The 23,070-nt window shown below is 41.7% G+C and overlaps 1 protein-coding gene across 3 annotated transcripts; it reads right to left on the bottom strand.

The window, feature by feature from the left end:
- Positions 1–235: 235 nt before the first annotated feature.
- On the bottom strand, positions 236–21,693 carry faxdc2 (fatty acid hydroxylase domain containing 2). 3 transcript variants are annotated; one of them, XM_072590391.1, is made up of 10 exons: positions 21,562–21,693; positions 20,412–20,561; positions 16,478–16,525; positions 15,085–15,176; positions 14,031–14,134; positions 13,079–13,200; positions 10,286–10,491; positions 9,388–9,493; positions 4,483–4,649; positions 236–730 (listed from the first exon to the last, which is right to left on the bottom strand). In XM_072590391.1, the coding sequence occupies exons 3-10, from the start codon at positions 16,523–16,525 to the stop codon at positions 577–579; spliced, it is 999 nt and encodes a 332-aa protein (XP_072446492.1). In that variant the 5' UTR covers positions 20,412–20,561; positions 21,562–21,693; the 3' UTR covers positions 236–576. The 3 variants fall into 3 exon arrangements, with proteins under 3 accessions (XP_072446492.1, XP_072446493.1, XP_072446491.1); XM_072590392.1 differs by having other exon boundaries at positions 21,611–21,629; XM_072590390.1 differs by lacking the exons at positions 20,412–20,561; positions 21,562–21,693 and adding an exon at positions 18,393–18,470.
- Positions 21,694–23,070: the final 1,377 nt, after the last annotated feature.

Below are 23,070 nucleotides of genomic sequence, written 5' to 3'. Positions count from 1 at the left end.
CTCACATCTACCATGTTTATGGTTTTGGGGAAATTAAGTGGCCAGTTGCCTGCCACCCTAAATTCCCATGCACTGCTCTTTATAGATAGGGTTTACTCAGATCAATTCCGAACAAAGGATGGTGATATTAGGGATAGCAGACTCTCTGATCTTCAGTATCTGAGTAGAAAATACAATGGAGTGAAAGTGTCAAGAGCATTGCCTTAGATGTTTTCTATTAAATAAGGCACAATAATTGCATGAATGAAAATTGTTTTATTGATACCTTAAACAAGCAATGAAGAAACAAACAATAGTTTAACAAAGTTTATTCATGAATGATAATTTTGAGCTGCCATAAAAGATTTTACAGAAAAGTTATGGTTTAGCCCACCTAATTGACTGAGTCCCTGGCACCTCCTGGAGTCTAGTGCTTCTGAATAAACATGTCAGCAAGTAGACTTCGTGTACCAAAACATTTTCAAAAAGCTTTCCTTGTAAACAAACCAAAGCACAATAGCAAGTGTTAATGATCAGTGAGGAAAGGGTTATATGATTGTGTAGTTGCCAGATCCCAAAGTAGGGCCTAAGGATTCTTCACTTGCGCTTAGCAAGGTCCGGAATGCTTTCAGAGAGAGGAGTAAGGCTGAGCAGGAGAGTATGACGCTCATATGCTTTAGTCTCTCTAAATATGGTGTCAGTCTGGTGGAGGCGATCCAGGACTCCAAGCACTCCATAGCATTGGTTGAACCTGTTAAAACACAGCCTGGTTCACTCATGATAAAAATGCCACCATTGTATAAACTCTCAGCAATATGAATTAGGCTAAAAAAGTTCTTTACAGATATTCCATTTCAATGATACACCCTTTATTTGTAAATGAAGAGGAGAATTTGGAGTAGCTCCCTATTTCTCTCATCTATCAGTTTTGTAGGTCAAGTCATAGAGATGTACAGCATGGAAACAGACCCTTTGGTCCAACCAGTCCATGCTGACCAGATATCCTAACCCAATCTAGTCCCACCTGCAGCACCTGGCTAGATATCCCTCCAACCCCTTCCTATTCATATACCCATCCAAATACCTTTTTAAATGGCACAAGTGTTCCAGCCTCCACCACTGCCTCTGGCATAAACATACCACCCTCTGTGTGAAAAAGTTGCCCCTTAGGGTGAGAGGGGAAAGATATAAAAGAGACCTAAAGTTCTTTGGAGGATGTGACTAGAAAAGTTGATGAGGGTCGAGCTGTGGATGTGGTGCATATGGACTTCAGCAAGTCTTCTGATAAGGTTCCTCATGGTAGGCTCATTCAGAAGGTCAGGAGGAATGGGATACAGGGGAACTTAGCTGTCTGGATACAGAATTGGCTGGCCAACAAGACAGCAAGTGGTAGTAGAAGGAAAATATTCTGCCTGGAAGTGAGTGGTGTTCCACAGGGCTCTGTCCTTGGGCCTCTATTGTTTGTAATTTTTATTAATAACTTGGATGAGGGGATTAAAGGGTGGGTCAGCAAGTTTGCTGACGATACAAAGGTTGGAGGTGTCGTTGACAGTATAGAGGGCTGTTGTAGGCTGCAGCGGGACATTGATAGGATGCAGAGATGGGCTGAGAGGTGGCAGATGGAGTTCAACCTGCTAAATACGAGGTGATACATTTTGAAAGGTCGAATTTGAAAGCTGAGTACAGCATTAAGGATAGGATTCTTGGCAATGTAGAGGAACAGAGGGATCTTGGTGTGCAGGTACATAGATCCCTTAAAATGGCCACCCAAGTGGACAGGATTGTTGATGAAAGCCAAAACAACATATGCTTTCTTAACAGGGGGATTGAGTTTAAGAGTCATGAGATCTTGTTGCAGCTCTATAAAACTTTGGTTAGACCACGCTTGGTATACTGTGTCCAGTTCTGGGAAGCGTGGATGCTTTGGAGAGGGTTCAGAGGAGGTTTACCAGGATGCTGCCTGGACTGGAGGGCTTATGAGGAGAGGTTGACTGAGCTCAGACTTTTTTCATTGGAGAAAAGGAGGCGAAGAGAGGGCCTAATTGAGGTATACAAGATAATGAGAGGCATAGATAGTCTCTGCCTATCAACTCTATTTCCCAGGGCAGAAATGGCTAACACGAGGGGTAATAATTTTAAGCTGGTTGAAAGAAAGCATAGAGGGGATGTCAGAGGTGGGTTCTTTACACAGTTGAGAGAGCATGGAATGCATTGCCAGCAGCAGTTGTGGAAGCAAGGTCACTGGGGACATTTGAGAGACTGCTGGACATGCATATGGTCACAGAAATTTGAGGGTGCATACATGAGGATCAATGGTCAGCACAACATCGTGGCTGAAGGGCCTGTTCTGTGCTGTACTGTTCTATGTTCTATGCCCTCTAGTTCTGGACTCCCCCACCCCAGGGAAAAGACTTTGCCTATTTACCCTCTCCATGCCCCTCATGATTTTGTAAACCTCTATAAAAAGGTCATCCTTCAGCCTCCAACACTCCAGGGAAAACAGCACCAGCCTCTCCCTATAGCTCAAATCTTCCACCCCTGGCACCATCCCTGTAAATCTTTTCTGAACCCTTTCAAGTTTCACAACATCTTTGCAAGAGCAAGGAGACCAGAATTGCATACAATATTCCAACAGTGGCCTAACCAATATCTTGTACAGCTTCAAGATGATGTCCCAACTCCTGTACTCAATACTCTGACCAATAAAGGAAAGCATACCAAACACCGCCTTCACTATCCTATCTACCTGCGACTCCACTTTCAAGGAGCTATGAACCTGCACTGCAAAGGTCTTTTTGTTCAGCAACACTCCCTGCGACCTCACCATTAAGTGCATAAGTCCTGCTCAGATTTACTTTCCCAAGATGTATTAAACTCCATCTGCCATCCCTCAGCCCATTGGCCCATTTGGTCAAGATCCTGTTGTAATCTGAGGTAACTGTCTTTGCTATCCACTACACCTCCAATTTTGGTGTCATTTGCAAACTTACTAACCATACCTCTTATGCTTGCATCAATGTCATTTATATAAATGACAAAGAGGACCCAGCACCGATCCTTGTGGCACTCCACTGGTCACAGGCCTCCAATCTGAAAAACCACCTTCCACCACCAACCTCTGTCTTCTACCTTGGGTACAGAACTGGCTCAAAATGGCTAGTTCTCCCTGTATTCCATGAGATCAAACTTTGCTAATCAGTCTCCCATGGGGAACCTTGTCAAACGCCTTACTGAAGTCCATATAGATCACATCTAATGCTCTGCCCTCAATCTTCTTTGTGACTTCTTCAAAAAATTCAACCAAGTTTGTGAGACATGATTTTCCACGCACAAAACCATGTTGATTATCCTTAATCAGTCCTTGCCATTCCAAATACATGTCCATCCTGTCCCTCAGGATTCCCTCCAACAACTTGCCCACCACTGACTAGAAGCTTACTGGTCTATAGTTCCCTGGCTTGTCCTTACCACCCTGCTTATACAGTGCCTCCACATTAGCCAACCTCCAGTCTTTCAGCACCTCACCTGTGACAATCGCTGATACAAATATCTCTGCAAGAGACCCAGTAATCACTTCCCTAGCTTCCCACAGAGTTCTCGGGTACAGTGGCACACTGGTTAGCACTGCTGCCTCAGCACCAAAGACCTGGGTTCAATTCCGGCCTCAGGCGACTGTGTGGAGTTTGCACATTCTCCATGTCTGCATGAGATTCCTCTGGGTGCTCCGATTTCTTCCCACAGTCCAAAAATGTGCAGGTTAGGTGAATTGACTATGCTAAATTGCCTGTAGTGTTAGGTAAATATAGGGGAATGGGTCTGGGTGGGTTGCACTTTGGCGGGTCGGTGTGGACTTTTTGGGCTGAAGGGCCTGTTTCCACACTAATCTAATCAGGTCCTCAGGATTTATCCACTTTTATGCATTTCAAGATATCCAGCCCTTTCTCCTCTGTAAGATGAAGATTTTTCAAAATGTCACCATCTATTTCCCTACATTCTATATCTTCCATGTCCTTTTCCAGAGGTGTCAAAGAATTAAAATCCCTACCATCTCACAGCAAACTGATTAACAGCGATCTTGAGGGGATCTACAGTAGCTCAGCAAAGCAAAGACATGATGGCAGATTAATCTCAGTCCAAGTAACAGAAGCCAGTATCATTCATTCATTAACACTAGATAAGCAAACTGGACCATCGCTGAGCTCACGATAGAGAACCAGAACACAATTGATGTAACCATGGGTTGAGCAGTTCACCACAAACTAAATCCCTGAAATGGTCACTTTGAACTGGCTGTGGATCAAGCCCAAAGAACTGTCATCAGAAGACTAGGCAGCCTCTGCCTATGACCATCTTACATATGTTCTAAATATCACCAGAAATATTAATATTTTACAACATTTAACTTTGCTTTCTTTCTGCACATCCCATGAAGAATGATTCACTCCGGAGAGATTTCACTCACTACAACTCCCAAGTTCAAACCTCCAATCTTTTAATACTTACTTGAGGTGATGAAAATCATGAAACTCAGGTGATGGTAGCAGTGGGAGATGATAACCACAGTGTGAAATTGTGGAAATCAGTAGTGCCAACGAAAACCACAGCATCACAGTTGCCACATGAGATCCCACAATGATCGGTCCAATCATAGGTGGCAGCATGTTGGACATCTGAGGGAAATAAGTGAAAACCTCAACCACTACACTACTCTACTCTCCTATTGATAACTGGGCAACCCATGCATGACAGAAAAGACATACACATTCACCCCACACAACAATCAGTAATTTCTCACAGCAATAACAAAAAAACCCAAACATTTTCAGAATGGATGGTGGGTGTTCCAGGTTGTGCAAACGGTGAGAGTCCTTTGTGGCAAATTCTCTATCAGTGCTTTGAATTAAGAACTAAAATAAAAATGATGAGGATTAATTATTTAGATCCAAAAGGGAGAAAATTAAAATGTAATAAGGAAAAGTTTTTTTTTTAAAATGAATTCAGTTATGGACGTCATTGGCTGGCCATCATTTATTGCCCATCTCTAAATGCCTTTGAGCCGATTGGTTTGCTAGACCTTTTTACGGGAATTTGAGAGTCAACCGTGTTGCTGTGCATCCGGAGTCACAAGTAGGCCAGACCAAGTAAGAATGGCAGATTTCCTTGACACTAGGGTACCAGCTGGGTTTTCTGACAATTCCAGATTTGATTTTTATTGAATTCAAATTCCACCATCTGTCATGGTGAGATTTGAACCTAAGTCCCTGGGACATTAATCCAGAAACTCAGCTAATAGTCTAACGATAACACCACTAGGCAATTGCCTCGTCTAAGCATAAACAACATTAAACCGGGTAGATGTAAATACAGCAATGGATCTAATATTGAGTAATTGTAACAAATTTAAAAAACATGGTAACATCAGTTCACAGACTTCCAAGCAAACTCATGAATCAGCTCAGAGCTACCGCCTGCCATTCTGTGAGAATGCCCAATTCAATTGTTTCCAAATGATTATGCACACCCACACAGCACCACCAGTCATTCAAACTTAAGCAAAACAGTTCTGATCTCGCAGGAATCATATGGCATTCAGATTTCTGGAAGTAGTCATCCTGCAACTCCAGAGTTTACAATATGAATGGAGAGTGAAGACAGTTCCAGAGACAGCATTCTACAGCACAATTTGGCACAATAAAAAAAGGTACATGACTGAATTGGGGGGGTGAAGTGACACTAAAGTTTAGAAATGTAATGGTCATCGAGAAGTCGATAGTCAAGGGGATAGACAAGTTTTGCTGTAATCACTGGTAAAAGTTTCACATGGTGTAGTGCCTCCCTACCAGGACAAAGGACATCACATGAAAAGGGTGCAGGCCACTTTGGGCAGACAAGGGAAACAGCTGTGGTCCATGAGGCAAACGATGGCATCAAAAGGAAAAGGGCTAAATGTCTGGAGACATTTTACACGAGGAGCTTAAAGAGAAAGCATCGAAGTTTCTTACTTTGATGTCCATCACATGTCAATTAAGCACAGGAATAGTAGGATAATTCAGGGTAGTGCTTAAAGAGTCAATTGCATTGTGACAGTACCTGCCTCCACCACCCACACAGAGCACATTCCACTTTTCTACCATCCCATGTGGGATAAAGTTCTTTCTCAGATCTCCTGAAAAACAGATGACTCTTAACTGCCCTAGGAAGGCATTCAGTTCAAAGTCTATTTGGGTAGACAAAGAACAGAGGATATAATAGTACATACAGTGCTGTATAGGTTAGCAAGTAGTGGAAAGGCGGCAGAAGGTCAAATATACAGACAAAATACAAGAGTATTAATAATAATGGAGGATTTCAGTTATTCAAATATAGCCTGGGGAAATAACAATGCAAAGCACAACAGAAGGGAGTGAACTCCTGAAATATGTTCAAGATAACTTTCATGATCAAGGTTTTTCCAGTCCATACTGGACAGGTGCAATGCTGGATTTAATTCTGGGTAATGAAATGGAGCAAATGGAATGTGGTTTTGGGAAGCATTTAGCTAATAGTGATCATAACAACTGGCTTAAAACACAGTGATGGAAGAGGACAACATTGGATCTAGTGTAAAATAACTGGAGAAAGGCTAACTTCAGTGAGTTGAGAAGAAATCTGGCTTAGGTCAAGTGAAACTAAAGATTGGGAGACAAGTGAGTGAGCAATGGGAGGCTTTCAAGAGGAAGTGGGAGACTAGATAAGGCTGGGCATGTTTTCCTTGGAGTAGAGGTAGCTGTGAAGGATCTAACAGAGCTAAACAAAGTTTTGGGAGGCACAGACAGCATAGATCACGAGAACTTTTTCCTTCTGGAAGAGATGTCGAACACTAGAGGGCTTACAATTTTAGGTGAGGAGTTAAGTAGTTTAAAGGAGATCTGAGAAATAACTTTTTCACAGAGGATGGTAGAAATATGGAATGTGCTCCTTGTCTGGGTGGTGGAGGCAGGTACTCACAATATTTTAGTAGTATCTGGATGAGCACTTGATGTGCTGGGGCATAGTAGGCTATGGACCAAGTGGAGGTAAGTGAGGTTAGTATAGTTTGGTGTTTGTTGTTCAGCATAGGGGCTGAGGGGCCTCTTTCAATGCTGTAGGAGTCTAAAGAGATAAAACATGTAGTGGAGAGTTAGAGTTTCTTTACAGCAGGCAACAGGTCCTTTGGCCCATCACACCCATGCTGTTCATTATATATCCATCTATTCTAATTCAATTTTCCAGCACTTAGCCCACTTGTGTTTCAAGTACTCAACTATATATTATTTAAATATTTTGAATATTCATGCCTCTATGGTTCTTTCAGGTAGTGAATTCCAGATACCCACAATCTTCTTGGTGAAAACATTTTTTTCCCCTCAAATCCCCTCTAAACCTACTGCTCCTTATATCTGAACTGTAACCCATGGTTACTCTCTACTAAAGGGAAGTTTCTCCTCAACTACCTTGCTGCCCAAAGTTTTTGTACACCAGTGAGATCGCACCTCAGCCTTCTCTACTCTAAATAAAACAATCTTAACCTATCTGGTCTCTCTTTATAGCTGCAGCGCTCCAGCGAGCAGAGTCTCCTGTATAGCCTTTCCACTGCAGTCATATCCTTCCTGTAGGTTGCTGTCCGCAGATCTGGTCGAACATACATAATATACAGCTTTATCATCACCTCGTGTATTCAATGCTTGCTTTTATTAGTCAAGACATTCTATACAAATTCTTAACTATCTTATCCACCTTTCCTGCTGCCTTCAAATAGCTATGGACATCCAGACCAAGGTCCCTCTGGTCTTGTGTACTTTCTAACACCATATCATTTATTGTGCACTCCCTTTACTTGTCAGTCCTACAAAAATACATCACTTCACAGTTGTCAGGACAAAATTCCATTTGCCACTGTTTAGTCCATTTATATGATCTTGTGGTCTGAGGTATTTCTCCTCATAATTTAACACACCATTAATTTTTATGTCATCTACACAACTATTGATCATATCTCCTAGTTTCATGTCCAGATTATTAATATGGCACAACAGCTCAGTAGTTAATACTGCTGCCTCACAATACTAGGGATTTGGGTTCAATTCCAGCCTTGGGCAACTGTGTAGTGTTTGCACATTCTCCTTGTGTCTGTGTGGGTTTCTTCTGGGTGCTCTGATTTCCTCCTACAGTCCTAAGACATACTTAATTGCCCAGGGATGTGTAGGCTAAGTGAAGTAGCCATGGGAAATGCAGGGTTACAGGGATGGGATAGCTCTGGGCAAGATGCTCTTTGGAGGGTCGGTGTGGACTCGATGGGCCAAATGGCCTACTTCCAAGCTGTAGCAATTCTATGATACAAAAAGTAAAGTATTCAATGCTGAACCTTGTGGGATGTTAATGGGCATAGTCTTTAGTCACAAAATTACCCTTCGACCATCATCCTCTGCTTCCTGCTAATTAATTTGGATTCAATTTGCAAAATAGCCCTAGATCCCATGAGCTTTTAACTACTTAACCAGTGTATCAAGTGAAACTTTGTCAAAAGCCTTCATGAAATCTATGCAAACTAAATCCAAAGAAAATCTGCCATCCATACCTAGTATGGCTTGTATGTGACTCCACATACAAAGCAATGTGGTTGCTCTTAGCTGCCCTCATGGGATGGGCAATAAATGTTGACCCACATCCCACAAATGGGTAAAAAGAATGGTACCAATGTTGAAGGCCTTCAGATATGCAGAGATGTGGAGAGCCCAGAGACACTAGGGTTATTCCTCTCACAGCAGAGAATGGTTGCTCAGATAAAGAGAAACTGTACTGAGTAGCTAAAGGTTCAATAACCAAATAGCACAGATTTAAGGCATTTGGCCAAAAAAATGTTGCATTTTTAAAATAAAAAAGTTTGACATGCTATGATTGGTTCAATTTGAATGTATTGCGTGAAAATGTGCTGATACTGATTCAACAGCAGCCTTGAAAAGGTAATTCGATAAATAATTGAAGGAGAACAATTTGCAGCAATGTTTGAAAAGAGCAGCGAAGACAGATTCAACTGATTTGAAAGCAGACTCGAAGATCTGAATGGCCTCCTTCGGAGATGTACTATTCCATAATTCAGTCTTATTTTCTAAGGAAAATGAAACTTCTATATGCTACTTGCTAAAATGTACCACCTTGCAAATTTATTTTGAAGTTCAGCCACTTTGCAAATTAATTGTCTTCCTGTATTTTCTTTATTGTCTACACAGCTCCACAGGAATCATGAGCAAATGGTGAAATTCTAATTCCAACTCATTAAATGTAAACAGCAATTCCAACATTAATGCCTAGGGAAAACGGCTTGCCCCACCTTTTTTAGCAATAAGCAGTATTGATATTTTGTGCTGTTCAGATGCAAACATCTCTTACCACGTGCTCAACCGGATGTGCGTACAGGGAGATAATGCCAATCGGGGCAGTCCATTCATGGTGCTTCTTGTGGATGTGTCTGTAAAGCAGAGGATGGTGGAAAAGCCTGCACAGAATAAGTGTTGAAACACCAATCACTGAACTGACCAGAGAACAGGAAAATGCTATTAAACCCACAACAAGTCAATCCCAACTTTCAAAAAACCAACTATTCTTACCAACCCCCTGGACTCTCCCCAAATTCCTCAAACACTACCTTATCCACCTTCTCATATTCCTTTTCCATTTTCTCCTCCACAGAAAAATTACAAACAAAGATTTTGCATTTATTCTTCATTCTGATGTTGGTCTGGCGAGGCTGTTATGTCCCTGCCCCATTGGCCAGATAGCTAAAACAAAACTTGCATTTAATTAGGTTCTTCAACATGGTAAACTATCCCAAGCTTTTACACAGGTGGAAAGATCAAAACAAAAATCTGAGACGAAGCTACACAAGGAAATAATTGGAGATGTAATTGAAAGGATTTGCCAAAGTTTTAAAGAGATTTTAAAAGCAGAATGGGTGAGGGGGTCAGATTGACAGATTTAATATGGGAATCCAAAAATTTAGGGTTCAGGTATATGAAGGCATGACCATCAATAACAATGATTAAAACTGGAGGAGATGTACAAGGGGCCAGAATTGGAACAGCGCAGATATCTCAGATGGGAGTAAGACACAAGAGATTAGAGATAGGCAGTGTGAGGTCATGTACAGATTGAGAATGTGGATGAGAATTTTAGACTTAAGGTATCACCAAACTGGAAGTTAATGTAGGCCAGCAAGTAATAGGCGAATGGAACTTGGTGAGAGTTAAGATACAGAGCAGCAGGGTGCTGCATTGAGTATCCAGCTCACCTGTGAGAATAGTAGAAAAACACTTCTTCCAATAGCCCAAGGAAGCAGAGCTCCAGCAGCACCCAGTGAAAAGTGGGGAGCTCAGTACCACAAGGATTACCTCTCCACTTCATGATGGGGTACATTACCACCACCATTGGTAACGACAGGAAAACCTGGTTAAATGCAACCGTTCTGATGGCTTGCTGAAGCTTAGCAGGTTCCACCTGTGACACACAAGGCAAGAGCACCAATTGTAACTAGTCAGAAAATAAGATGGAGCCTCCTCTTTATTTAATTTTCTCTTTCTGTTCCAGTCAGTTACCAAAAAACCAGTTTCTTCTCGATTTTTGTAAACAAAAAGGATGTCATCAGGGTTGGAGCTGTGCTACAGTGAGAGGCTGAATAGGCTGGGGCTATTTTCCCTGGAGTGTTGGAGGCTGAGGGGTGACCTTGTACAGGTTTATGAAATCAGGAGGGACATGGATTGGATAAGTAGACAGTCTTTTCCCTGGGGTGGGGGGAGTCCAGAACTAGAGGGGGAGAATGATTTAAAAGGGACCCAAGGGGCAACTTTTTCATTGAGAGGGCGGTGCGTGTATAGAATAAACTGCCAGAGGAAGTGGAGGATGCTGGTACAATTACAACATTTAAATAGGCATCTGGAGGTGTAAAGGAATAGGAAGGGTTTAGAGGGATAGGAGCCAAATGCTGACAAATGGGACTAAATTATATTTGGGATATCTGGTCGGCATGGACAAGTTGGACCGAAGGATCTTTCTGTGCTGTACAACTGTATGACTCTGAAATAAATGGAAAGAGGGGATAAAAAAAAACACTTAGTGTTTTTCTTGAATTTTCAGTTTCCAAACACAGTCCACAGTTATGCTGGGAGAGGCAAAGTTTAATTTAAAAACTTTATTTATCACAGCATAAGATGCACTGAGATTTTAAGAAATATGTAGCAAATATTTGGACATCCTTCAGACCTTAATATTCATTGCAACTTCTTTCCAGGAAGAAATTGTATGTTTTATGGTTCAGCAAATATGGTAATTTATTAGAGTGAGGAAACCAAATGAAATGGCTTCACAATTCTGCTTGATCTCAATCAGATCCAATGTCTAAACATAAACTAATACAAGATAACCAGCATAGAACGTTTAAAAATGTAATCGTAGCCTGTACTCTCAGACAATGGCAAATCAATCCTTGCTTTCCAATCTGCTATACTGCTGTCTTTCTGAGGAAGACCAGAAACATAGAAGTAGGCCATTCAGCCCTTCAAGCTTGCTCCACCATTCATTATAGCTGATGATCAACTCAACAACCCTGCCCACCTCCCTCTCCATTTCCTTTGATCCCTTTAGCTTCAACCTCTGCTTAAAATTATACAAGGTTTTAGCTTTCTGTCAGTGATTTTTAAAAGCTTTCCTTCAAAGACTGATGAGCTAACACCAAGATGCTGGGTTCCTCTGAAAGGTAAAGGTTGCTAACAAATGTGGCTATTGTTTAGGTTCTGTGCGTTAACATTATCTGAAGCAGCCATTATTGTTAGTCTGCTATTGACTGCGACCCAGTGTTTTCTCTGATGTGTCTCCCTGTACTACTATCCCATAATTCCTCCATTATGCAACAGTACCCTATTCTGTTAGCCCACAGGATCCTGTTTCATCCAATATTATCCTATACTGTTGTCCCGCTGTTACCCAACGTTACACTCCAGATGGCAGAACCTGTTGCAGGTATAGTTGGGACAATGGGAGAAGATCATGGGCTGCTGGAACATGCCTAGGAGTAGTAAAGTTTCAAACTCTCCTGTTGCAATCCTTTTATACAGAATCCATAAGACCCAGTTACAATGGATTGGCAGAGATTCGTTTGTGAACGCACAATCTTGGGCTTCTCACAAAAGGCAGAAAATGCTGAAAGCAGGTTATTTGTGGAGTTAGCATTTCAACAGATCATCTTAGCAAAAGTCAAAGTAACTAGCCTTAAATGTTAACTCTGTTTTTCTCTCCACAGATGTTGTCTGGGCTTTAATATTTTATATTTTTATTGCAGACTTCTGGCATCCAACGTATTTTGCTTTTGGACTTTGTACAGTCATGGAGATATGCGGCACAGAAACAGACCCTTCGGTCCAACACGTCCATACTGACCAGATATCCTGAATTAATCTAGTCCCATTTGCTAGCATTTAGCCCACATCCCTCTAAAATCCTTCCTATTCATATCGCCTTCCACTAGTACAAGCTTCACCACTTCCTCCGGCAGCTCAATCCAGACTTGCACCTCCCTCTGCGTGAAAAAGTTGCTCCTCAGATCCCTTTTAAAGCTTTTCCCTCTCACCTTAAACCTATGCCCTCTACATGGGCTGCCAGTGTCTGTGACAACTGAGTCAATTTAATTTGTTCTGTAATCTCACTACCAGCAACTTCCCAAAGTAAGGAGTTTTGAGAGAAAAACAGAAAGAAAGATTGGGGGTTGGGGAGGGGAAGCTTGTACGTAAACAAAAAAGTTGAAAGACGTCCCAGTGTACTGATTTTATGATTCTTTAAAGGAGGGGAGTGGTTTAAAAGAGACAGCTTTAATCACTCATTCACTATCCGGGATGTTAACTGCCCCATGTTTACATCCTGCAGGCACTAACCCAGTCATTGGGAAGTCACAGATGAAATAGAGATAGAACTGCACTGCACCAGAGACAAACTGAAAATAAATGCACAGAAGTGGAAAGATTTTCACTATATGGCCAAGCAGTAATTCAGCACAAGTTATCTAATTGTTCTTAGTTAAAAGAGCCACTCTGACCGGGTCATTCTTGCCCTTCTGAATCCGGTAGCGTGTAATCAGCTGTGGTTTTCCTGTGGCATCCACAATCAGAAGGAACCCATTCAAAATCCAGAAGGACATAGTAGGAATCACCATGGTACCTGGGACAGAAAGACAACTCACTCAGGACTGACACTGAATGAATCCTGGCAAAACCTGGGAACTAGTAGATCCCAGGAACTTAGAAATCTTGGAAAACTGACCTTTCAGAAACAGTCGAGTCAGCCATTCTTGGAACCCAAAAATCTTGGACACTTGCAAATATCAGACAGCTTCCACATTTGTTATGACAAAACTTTAATTTTTTTTAAACAAACACTGTGCCTTAATCTTCCTCCCATCCTCCAGCCCTCCTACCCTGTTCTCCGAAACCCAATTCCTTCAGGCTCCCCTTTGCAGCTCTGTTGGTTGGATGTCTGGTTTGTGATGCAGTGTTGGGTGAATTCCTGCACCGGCTCAGGTTACCATGTCGAATTCCCCCTCTCAACCTTTCCCCTTTGCTACAGCAGGAGAACCCTCTGGTTAAATCACCGCCCGTTATTTCTCTCTAATGAGAGAGAGTGCAGCCCTATGGTTCACTCGGACTATGGCGACTTTACCCACAAATCAGATTTTTAAAACCTTAAACTAATATCACCTAATAAGCTCTCTCACTCTTACTACGCCACAGCTTTGCCCTTCTTAAACAAGTTAAAGATCTGAGAATTTGCCCATATTTGCCTGGAACATTTCTTCTTGAATCAAGGTAAATGGAACAAGTGATAAGAATATTGGACTAAACTGATGTTCAGTCTGCCCATATGCACAATAGCTCTGTTTATCTTGTGAAGGAAACCCACCACTTTCGTTAATTGAATAGAAATGCTGACTATAACAAGCCATAACTTGCTGCAATAACCCAATATAATCTGCTGCACCTCACAGTACTTACCTAGCAAGAAGAGGACCCATTCGTTGCCTTGGAAGTAACTGTGAGCTTTTCCCCACTGCGACTGCCAGAAGTCCCCAGAAGCTCCCCAGAATTGCTGCAAATGCCTGAAAAATGTTGGACAATCATTTTGCAAATCATCCACAGCTCAGCTTCTACTGCCAAATTTTCCCAGTGGAAGTGAGACATTGTGGGGAGACACTAAAACAAATGGCAATTCACTGCATCGTAACTATCAGCTCTGTCCAAGAGAAATGACACCTGGCGACAGGATTCAAACACACACACACACTGTACTAGTTACTCTGTCCCTGCCCCATCTTCTCCCAGAAACGTAGATTTCACCAGTTTCCCCTCCACCCACCTTATCCCAGATCCAATCTTCCAACTCAGCACTGCCCTCTTCAACTGTCCTCCCTATCCATCTTCCTTCCCACCTATCCGCTCCTCCTCCTTTCTGACCTATCACCATTACCCCCACCTCCAACTAGCTATCACATTTCCAGCCTGTTTATCCCCAGCCACACCCCCTCCCATTTATCTTAGCCCACTTGGGCCAACTCCTCATTCCTGATGAAGGGCTTATGCTCGAAACATCGACTCTCCTGCTCCTCAGATGCTGCCTCACTGGCTGTGCTTTTCCAGCACCACACTTTTCGACTAGTTACGATGTCCCACATATACAGTCCAGAGACGAGAAAAAGAATGATATAACAATACGAAATGGTGACAGCCAGTCAGCTTCAGTTATAACTTTCATTGTGATGAAGGGCAGGTGTGGAGCAAGCCTAATCACAATTTTCCACCACTGCACAAAGACTTACCCTCCTTTCCTCCAACATTATTATTAACACATGGAAAGCGAGACACACACACACACACACACACACAAACACAAAAAAAAGTAGTGAGAGCAAGAGGCAGAAGACAAGGAAATAGAGATCATATGCGAGAGAGGCTGCTCTCAGATGAGTTAACACACAAACTTTTTTTCCTCTGTAGCATATGACTGGAGCTATGTGCTAATTCCAGGCTCGTCCTCTTTCTGTCAACTTACCAGGTCACAGTGTTCCTGAAGGCTGCAAACACAAACAGTCCTGAGCCCAGGATGAAGGCAGCTTTCTTCACAGAATCCCAAACATGTCTCTCCTGCAAACCATATAATGATGGAATCAAATTTTACAGCAAAGGAATGCTGCTCACTGCTAACCTTGAAGAAAGATACCCACTGAAAATTAACAGCCTTTAATCAAGCCATTTTCAACCTTTTCACTGCTAATTGCACTCCGGCATCAGATTTAAAGGATGTCTAGTTTGCAGACGAGTGTCATCACCAACTGAAAAATTCTCAGACATCAAATTAGGGAATATTCTGCTTATTATTATTCTTGAATTATTTTACAAAGATTGGAACACAGATAGGAACAAGACAGAAGCCAAAATACAAAGCATAAATTTTATAAATAATTTTTAAATTGTATGAAATATTTATGATGGCTTAGAGGGAAAAATAGACTCCAAACTTGTATCAAGACCACAGACAGTGTTCAGTCCAACACTACTAATCCTTAATCTTAGCTTTCCTGACCAAAGCCCAACTATTCCAATGCTTTGAACAGGAATTCTGTACAAAGTGTTAAAATTTAAATCAGTTCACTAATCCTGAGAATGACAATGACAGCAAAGGAGCAGGTTATCACTGAGTAACTTGTACACTTCCCTGGTTAACTGCACACATGCAAATACCATGCATTGTAGCTAGTTTTACATAGAAGTGGCAAAGTATACACTTGATTTATTATGACCACAAAATATGATTTTGATGTCACACACATATTTCCTATCTATGACGTGCCTACCCCAGCATCACACGATTCCCCAGTAACCCCATCTCTTAACACACGTAAACCACCTCACGAATAGATGTGGAAAGTCTGAAATAAAACCAGGAAGTAATCAAATGTACTCAGCAGGCCATGCAGCATCGATGAAGAAAGAGTTAACATTTCAAGTCTCTAGTCTTCTATCAAAACCTGATGAGTCACAGACCAGAAAAGTTAACTCCTGTTTCTCATTCCCCACAACTGCTACCAGACGTGCTGAATATTTCCAACATTTTCTGTTTTATATTTGGCCTCTGTGCATCAGTGCTATTTTGCACAGTATCAATGAGTTACATAACCACACACACACACACTCATGAACAGATATATTGTGATCATGTGACCAACATGGAGCAGACACTAGCCCCAGAAATCATGCTGCCTTAAAACAGCACAGCACATCTTGAGAAAGTTAGAACTGAAAAAGGTTACACAATTCAACCCGGAGCAGTATTCCCAGACATCCCTGAATCATTCTTGTGCCCTGGACAACACACAGAACCTTACTGCAAGGTGATTTGAGTTCCAGTTTGACAAACAGAATGGAAAGGGTTAATGGTTCCTTACTTGTGACTGTGATGTGCCAGGATTAGGCTGATCACCTGAACCTCGCATCTGCCAAACAAAAAGCAGAAATACCAATGACTAAAATTTACCAGAAAATTGTCAACTGAATAATAGTTGATTTCAGATTACAACCTTTCATGTTTTACGTAAAGTTTCAATGCATAAAGTAGTTTCTGGGTAGATTTAAAAAAAAGCAGAGGCGATATGAAAATGTTTTGGAGTAATTTCCAGACATTAAGGATGGAAGACACAGCCACCAATGGCAGAGCTATTAAAGTGGGTGCTGCCGCAGAGGGCAGAATCAAAGAAATATAGAGGTCTCAGAGGAGTATTAGGCTCCACAAAATTAGGATGTAGGGAGGTCACCTGAAAGCAAAGATCGAGAATGTTGGTGCAGGTCAGTGATGAACGGTTCTAGGCTGAAGTTAGGAAATGGGGCCCACGAGATTGCCAATACAGGGTGCACTAAGATTGAATCTTAGACAGAGAGATTCAAGCACTCTCCATGTCAATAGTGATTGATTCCTTTCCTGTTATTGGTATTTAATAGTTTGGCTCAAAGAACTTGGGAGATTCTCTCCTCCAGGACCATAGCCCTTTTAGTGTTGGTCACACACTGCTGTAGGTCACTGTGACCACAACCCATCTGTTCAGAGGAAACTACTGATTTCAAAATTTAATGCTCTGACTTGAAGACAGAAAATTTCCCAAGCACATGACCAAGGAAATATATTAAAGTACGGTCAAGAGTTCTTGGATTTAAGCCACCTCAAGAGAATTGACAAAGTCCAAGTTCACATTCCAATGCAAACCCAAGAGGAACACTGCACTTAGGGAGGGGCAGCAGTGATGAGGGAATATTGTGTCATTAAGGGGGCAGTACAGAGGGGGGACAACACCAGGGACAGCAGTGACGGCATATGCCACATCATGAGCAGGGAGTACTGAGAGTTCGCAGCATTACCAAAGTGGTCTTTCAGATAAAATACTAAACTGAGACAATGTTAGTTTCTTCAGGTAGATTGAATTGAATTAAAGTTTATTGTCATAAAAACCCATGAGTACAGTAAGAATTTTACAAATTAGTACTCACTGCACCATCTTAGGTACAAAGCAGAAAAATAAAGGAAAGTTAAAAAGTTAAACATTACAGTCTTTCCTATGAAAAAGTGGAAAAACAAAGAAACACAGATCCAATAACATAGCCCATAAGATATAAAACACAGGTAACATCTCCTGCTGAACATTCAGTCCTGAAACAGTGATCCTGTATGATGACTTGCCAAACTACATTGCTAACAAAAATTAATCAACTAATTGTAAAGTATTCTGGGTTGTAATAGAGTGCTATCTAAACGCATGCTCCTCTATCTAATAAGGATACAGTCAGAGTTATACAGCATGGCAACAGATCTTCAGCCCAACTCGTCCATGGCACCAAGTTTCCCAAACTAAACTACTCCCACCTGCTTGCATTTGGCCCAGATCCTTCTAAATCTTTCTGTTCATGTACCTGTCCAAAAGGTCTTTTGGATGTTTTAGCTGTACCTGCAACTACCAAATATAAACCTCTCTCGGTGAAAAAAGTTGCCCCTCCCATCCCTTTTAAACCTTTCTCCTCTCACCTTAATATTATGCCATCTAGTTTTGAAATCCCCCAATCTAGGGAAAAGAACCTTGCTGATCACCCTATCTATGTCACTCATGATTTTGTAAACCTCTAAAAGGTCACCCTCAACCCCCCAAGCTCTAATGGAAAAAGTCTCAGCTTATCCAGCCTCTCCCCAGAAGTCAAATACTCCAGCCCCAGTAACATCTTTGTAAATCTTTTTTCTGCTCCTTTTCCAATTTAATAACATCCTTCCTATAAAGAGGGCAACCAAAACTGTATATAATACTCCAAAAGTGGCCTCACCAATGTCCTGTACAAACGCAACATGACGTCCCAACTCCTATACTCAAATTGTCTGAGCAATGAAAGCAAGCATACCAAATGCCTTCTTTACCACTCTGTCTACTGTGACACAACGTTCAATGGACTATGTACCTGAATCCCTCGGTCTCTCTGTTCTAAAACACTCCCCAGGGCCCTACCATTAACTGTCTAAGTCCTGCCCTTGTTTGTCTTAGCAAAATGCAACTCTTCGCATTTACGAAAATTAATCTCCATCTGCCACACTTCGGCCCACTGGCCCATCTGATCAAAATCTCTGTAATCTTAGATAACCTTCCTCACAGTCTCCAATACCACCAACTTTGGTGTCATCCACCAACTTATTTAACCATGCTTCCTATATTCTTATCCAAATCATTTACATATATGATAAACACCAGTGGACCCAGCACTTACCTCACAGACCTCCAGTCTGAAAAACAACACTTCACCAGCACAGTCTCCTACAGTCAAACCAATTTTGTATCCAATTGGCAAGCTCTCTCTGAATTCCATGTGATCTAACTTTACTAACCAGCCTAACTTGCAGAACCTTGTCACAGGCCTTACTAAAGTTCCTGTTAAGAACGTCTACCGCTCTGCCCTCATTTATTTTCTTGTTCACATCCTCAAAAATCTCAAGCAAGCTTGTGAGACAATTTCTCACGTTCAAAGTTATGTTGACGATCCCTAATCTCTGCCTCTTCAAATGCATGTAAATCCTGTCTCTCAGAATCCCCTCAAAAATGTACCCACTACTGATGTCAAACACACAGATCTGTTGTTGTCTGGCTTCTCCTTCCAGCCTTTCTTAAATAAAAGGCACAACATTAGCCACCCACCAGTCTTTTAGCACCTCATTCATGGAAATGACATGATATAAATATCTCTGCTAGGGACCTCGGAATTTCTTCCCTAGCTTCCCACAGTGTCTTAGGATAACTTGATCAGGTCTCGAAGAGTTATCTCCCTTTATTCTTTTTAAGACCTCCAGCACCTTCTCCTGTGTAGTGTGGACTAGTTTCAAGACATCAATATTTATTTCAAGTTGCCGAGCTTCCACGTCTTTCTCCACAGTAAATATTGAAGTGAAATATTTGTTCAGTATCTCTTCCATTTCTTGTGGTTCCACACATAGACAACCTTGTTGATCTTTAAGGGGCCCTATCCTCTTCACAGGTTCTCTTTTGTCTTTAATGTACTTATAGACTCACTATGGCTTATCCTTAACCTTATTTTCCAAGTTTATCTCATATCCCTTTTTTGCCCTCCTGATTTCCCTCTTAAGAATGTCCCTACTCCCCTTATACTTTTCAAGGGATTCACTTGATCCCTATTTTCTATACTTGACATCACTTCAGAAACCTGATTATTTCACAGTCAGCTACAGATAAAACCTAATATGAGGATACCCTCATGGAGCCTCTGACAATGATCACAGAGACAGCTGTGGGTGAATGAACAGAAATGCAGATGCAGGCCACCAGTGTTCTTTATCTATGACACAACAGAGTGTCCACAGACTATTGGACAGGGAGGACCATCACAACAAAGGCCAACTTAGTCATTTCCTAATGCCATCCAGAGGGCAACTGAGGGCAGTGATCAGAGCTAGGAGCCCAGGTTACATTGGTTTACAATATTCCTCACCAAGGCAACTGATATCAATCACAGAACTGAATTGAAGGTCAATACTGACCTGGCATGGAATCCTAATGGATCATCAGGAAAGTGGGTCATCTGAAAGTAAAGTTCAGCTATTTCTCAGGTTACATGCAATGTTCAAAAACAGGAAACACTTAAAAAAAAGGATTGCTAGAATCGAACAGAACTCCATCCTACTTAGCAGTTACTAAGTTCTCTAAATCATGGCCTCATATTCTGATCCACAACATTTAGAGTTAAAGTAGGAAATAGTCCTTGACCCTGGTTTCCAGTTAATTATTCTGTACCTGGTTTGCAAAGCAGTCAGTCTTGTCTCAGATTCAAGTGGCATCTTACCTTTAGACTTGAAGTGAGAAAAGCTGCCTTGTTACAGGTGAAGCAGTCTGTTTGATTCTTGTGACCCAAGTGTCTTGTGTTGCACTCCCTCTCAGTTTGGAGTGATATCGCTGGCTGGCTGAGGGGCTGAAACAATTTGCACTATCTAGCCTATAAAACATTAATTTGCATTGAATTATTGCTGATGTTTGCACAGTGACTGTGTCAACAATTCTAGATATGTCTAACACATTTAACTAATTCAGGGAAGCAAGTAAATAGAGCCTCAGTCACAAATTCTGTAAAGACAAATTATCCTGGTAATCTCTCTAATTCTGCCATAATTCACATTGGTTATTCTAGTCTCAGGACAATTCTTTCTTCAACTTCTTCTACTTCTGTGCATTCCCTATATTTCTCAACATCACCAAATTTTCCACCTAGCTCCTGATTTCTCCACATTCCCATTAGGGTCAGGCAATATTAACACTCTACAACCAACTTCTTTAGCTCCATTTAATTACACAAAGGTAAAGTCCTATTGGACCATAACACTACTTTATTAGAGACAACTGGAGGTGGTTTAACCTGGGAGTCACCATGTCTCATAGTGAGGAAAGAAATTGAGAAGAAGAATCCTTCATGGTAATCTCAGCAGGAATCAAACCAGAAACGTCAATTTTCCTGCTCCTCAGATGCTGCCTGACCTGCTGTGCTTTTCCAGCACCACTCTAATCTAAACTCTGGTTTCCAGCATCTGCAGTCCTCACTTTTGCCTTGGAATCAAACCAGCAATGTTGGCATCACTCTACATTGCAAGCCAGCTGAGCTAGCCACCCCTTCTCTGGCACTGTTTCTAATCCCTGTATCATAACATACTTCTGGAACAGGTGGGACTTGAACACAGGCCTCCTGGTTCACAGGTAGGAACTCTACCATTGCATCACAAGAGCCTTACCTCATCAATTAGACAACTTACCACTTAACTACCAATCAACTCAGACTCAATCAGGCAATCAACTAACTTAACTAGTGTTCAATCAAGTAATCAACTACCTTGACCAGGAGCCAGATGATGATCTCAACTAGCATTCAATCAAGTCAACAACAGACATTGGCCTTAACTAGTACTCAATCAGACAGATAACTACTTTAACCAGCGCTCTATTACCTCAGTGTTTCCACAGGAACCCATCCGATTGGTGGACACACCGACTCACCGGCAGGCGGATTCACACCCGCGCTCGCTCCCGGTTAATCGTGCGCGCGCGCCCCTCCGCCTACGCCGTGTACGCGCGGAGCCACGTGCTTGCACCTCGGCAGCTGATTGGCGGGCGTGCTGGTCACATGATGGTGACTGGCTGTAGTGAAAGGGGAGTGTGCAGAAAGAAGGGAATGTGGGAAAGAGAAATAAATAAATAAAGAGTGAGATTAAATGGGGAGAAAATAAATAAAGGGATTGTGGGAAGGCGAGAGAGAATAAATAGAGCGAGAGAAAATAGGGAGGGGAAATAAATAAAGGGAGTGTACAAAAAGAAGGGAATGTGGAAAATAAATAAATAGAGAGGGGAGAATAAATAAATAAATGGATTGATAGAGACAGTGGGAATAAATAAATAGTGAGTGGAAAAAGGGAGGGAAATAAATAAATAGATAAATGGATATAATGAGAGTAAATAGGGAAAGGATAGGGAAGTAGGGTGGGAGTGAATTAATAAATAGTGTGAAAGGAGGGGATAAATAGGGAGTGAATAAACAAAATAAAGTGAGAGAAATAGGGAGGGAGAGAAGGAGGGAATAAATAAATGGATAGATAGTGAGAAGGAGAGAATAGGGAGGGCCTTGTGTGAATAAATAAAGTGTGAGAGGAAATGTGGAGGGAGAGGAGGGAATAGGGATGGAAGGGAGTCAAGGAATGGATTAGGGAGTGAGGGAAATGAATCTGGAAAATGCAGAGGAGGGATTGGAATAGGGAAAGAAATAAAAATGAATGAATGGAAACACTAGGACAGAGAGAGAGAAAATAGGAATAGGAAGAGGAAAAGGTGAGTAAAGGAGGTGAAGTGAGAATGGAGTGGAGAAAAGAGACAAGTTGGGGGCGGTGGTGGTGTTAGGATGGTTCCAACTCTCCAGGACGAGCCAAGAATCTGCATATGAGTAAATAGTTACTCTCTGGAGGCTATTAGGAGTGATATGGGGGAGAAAACCTCTACAAGATCTTTAAATGATGTGTAACGTGAGCTCCACATAGGTTACAATTGGGATAATATTTCTTTTCAAGCTATCAGGATGGGTCAATGACCTTTTTGACTGATTGGGGCAGTTGGAGGCTGGAAGTACTCCGAAGCAACTAGGAAATGGACTATTAATGTCGTCCTTGTCAGCGATAGCCAAACATTTTAATAAATTGTTTTAAAAAGTGTAGAATAGGGCAGTTTTAGTCCTTATCCAACCTGTGCTGGACCTAAACTCGTAATGTTTGCTAAAACATTGCAGAAGGAAATTTACTTTGTACCTGCAGTGGAAATGTTTGGTTGGACAGAATAGAGAGAGCTTTACTCTATATATAACATACCTGAGTATGTTTGTGGGCAAAGTAGAAAGTGATTTACTCTGTAAATAATGTACTGTATACTGTACTGCCTTGGGAGTGTCTAATGGGACAGGCTGGAACAGGCTT

Source organism: Chiloscyllium punctatum, chromosome 20 (genome assembly GCF_047496795.1).
Source record: "Chiloscyllium punctatum isolate Juve2018m chromosome 20, sChiPun1.3, whole genome shotgun sequence".
NCBI classification, from domain to species: Eukaryota; Metazoa; Chordata; class Chondrichthyes; order Orectolobiformes; family Hemiscylliidae; genus Chiloscyllium; species Chiloscyllium punctatum.
This window is presented reverse-complemented; position numbering and strand designations above follow the sequence as displayed.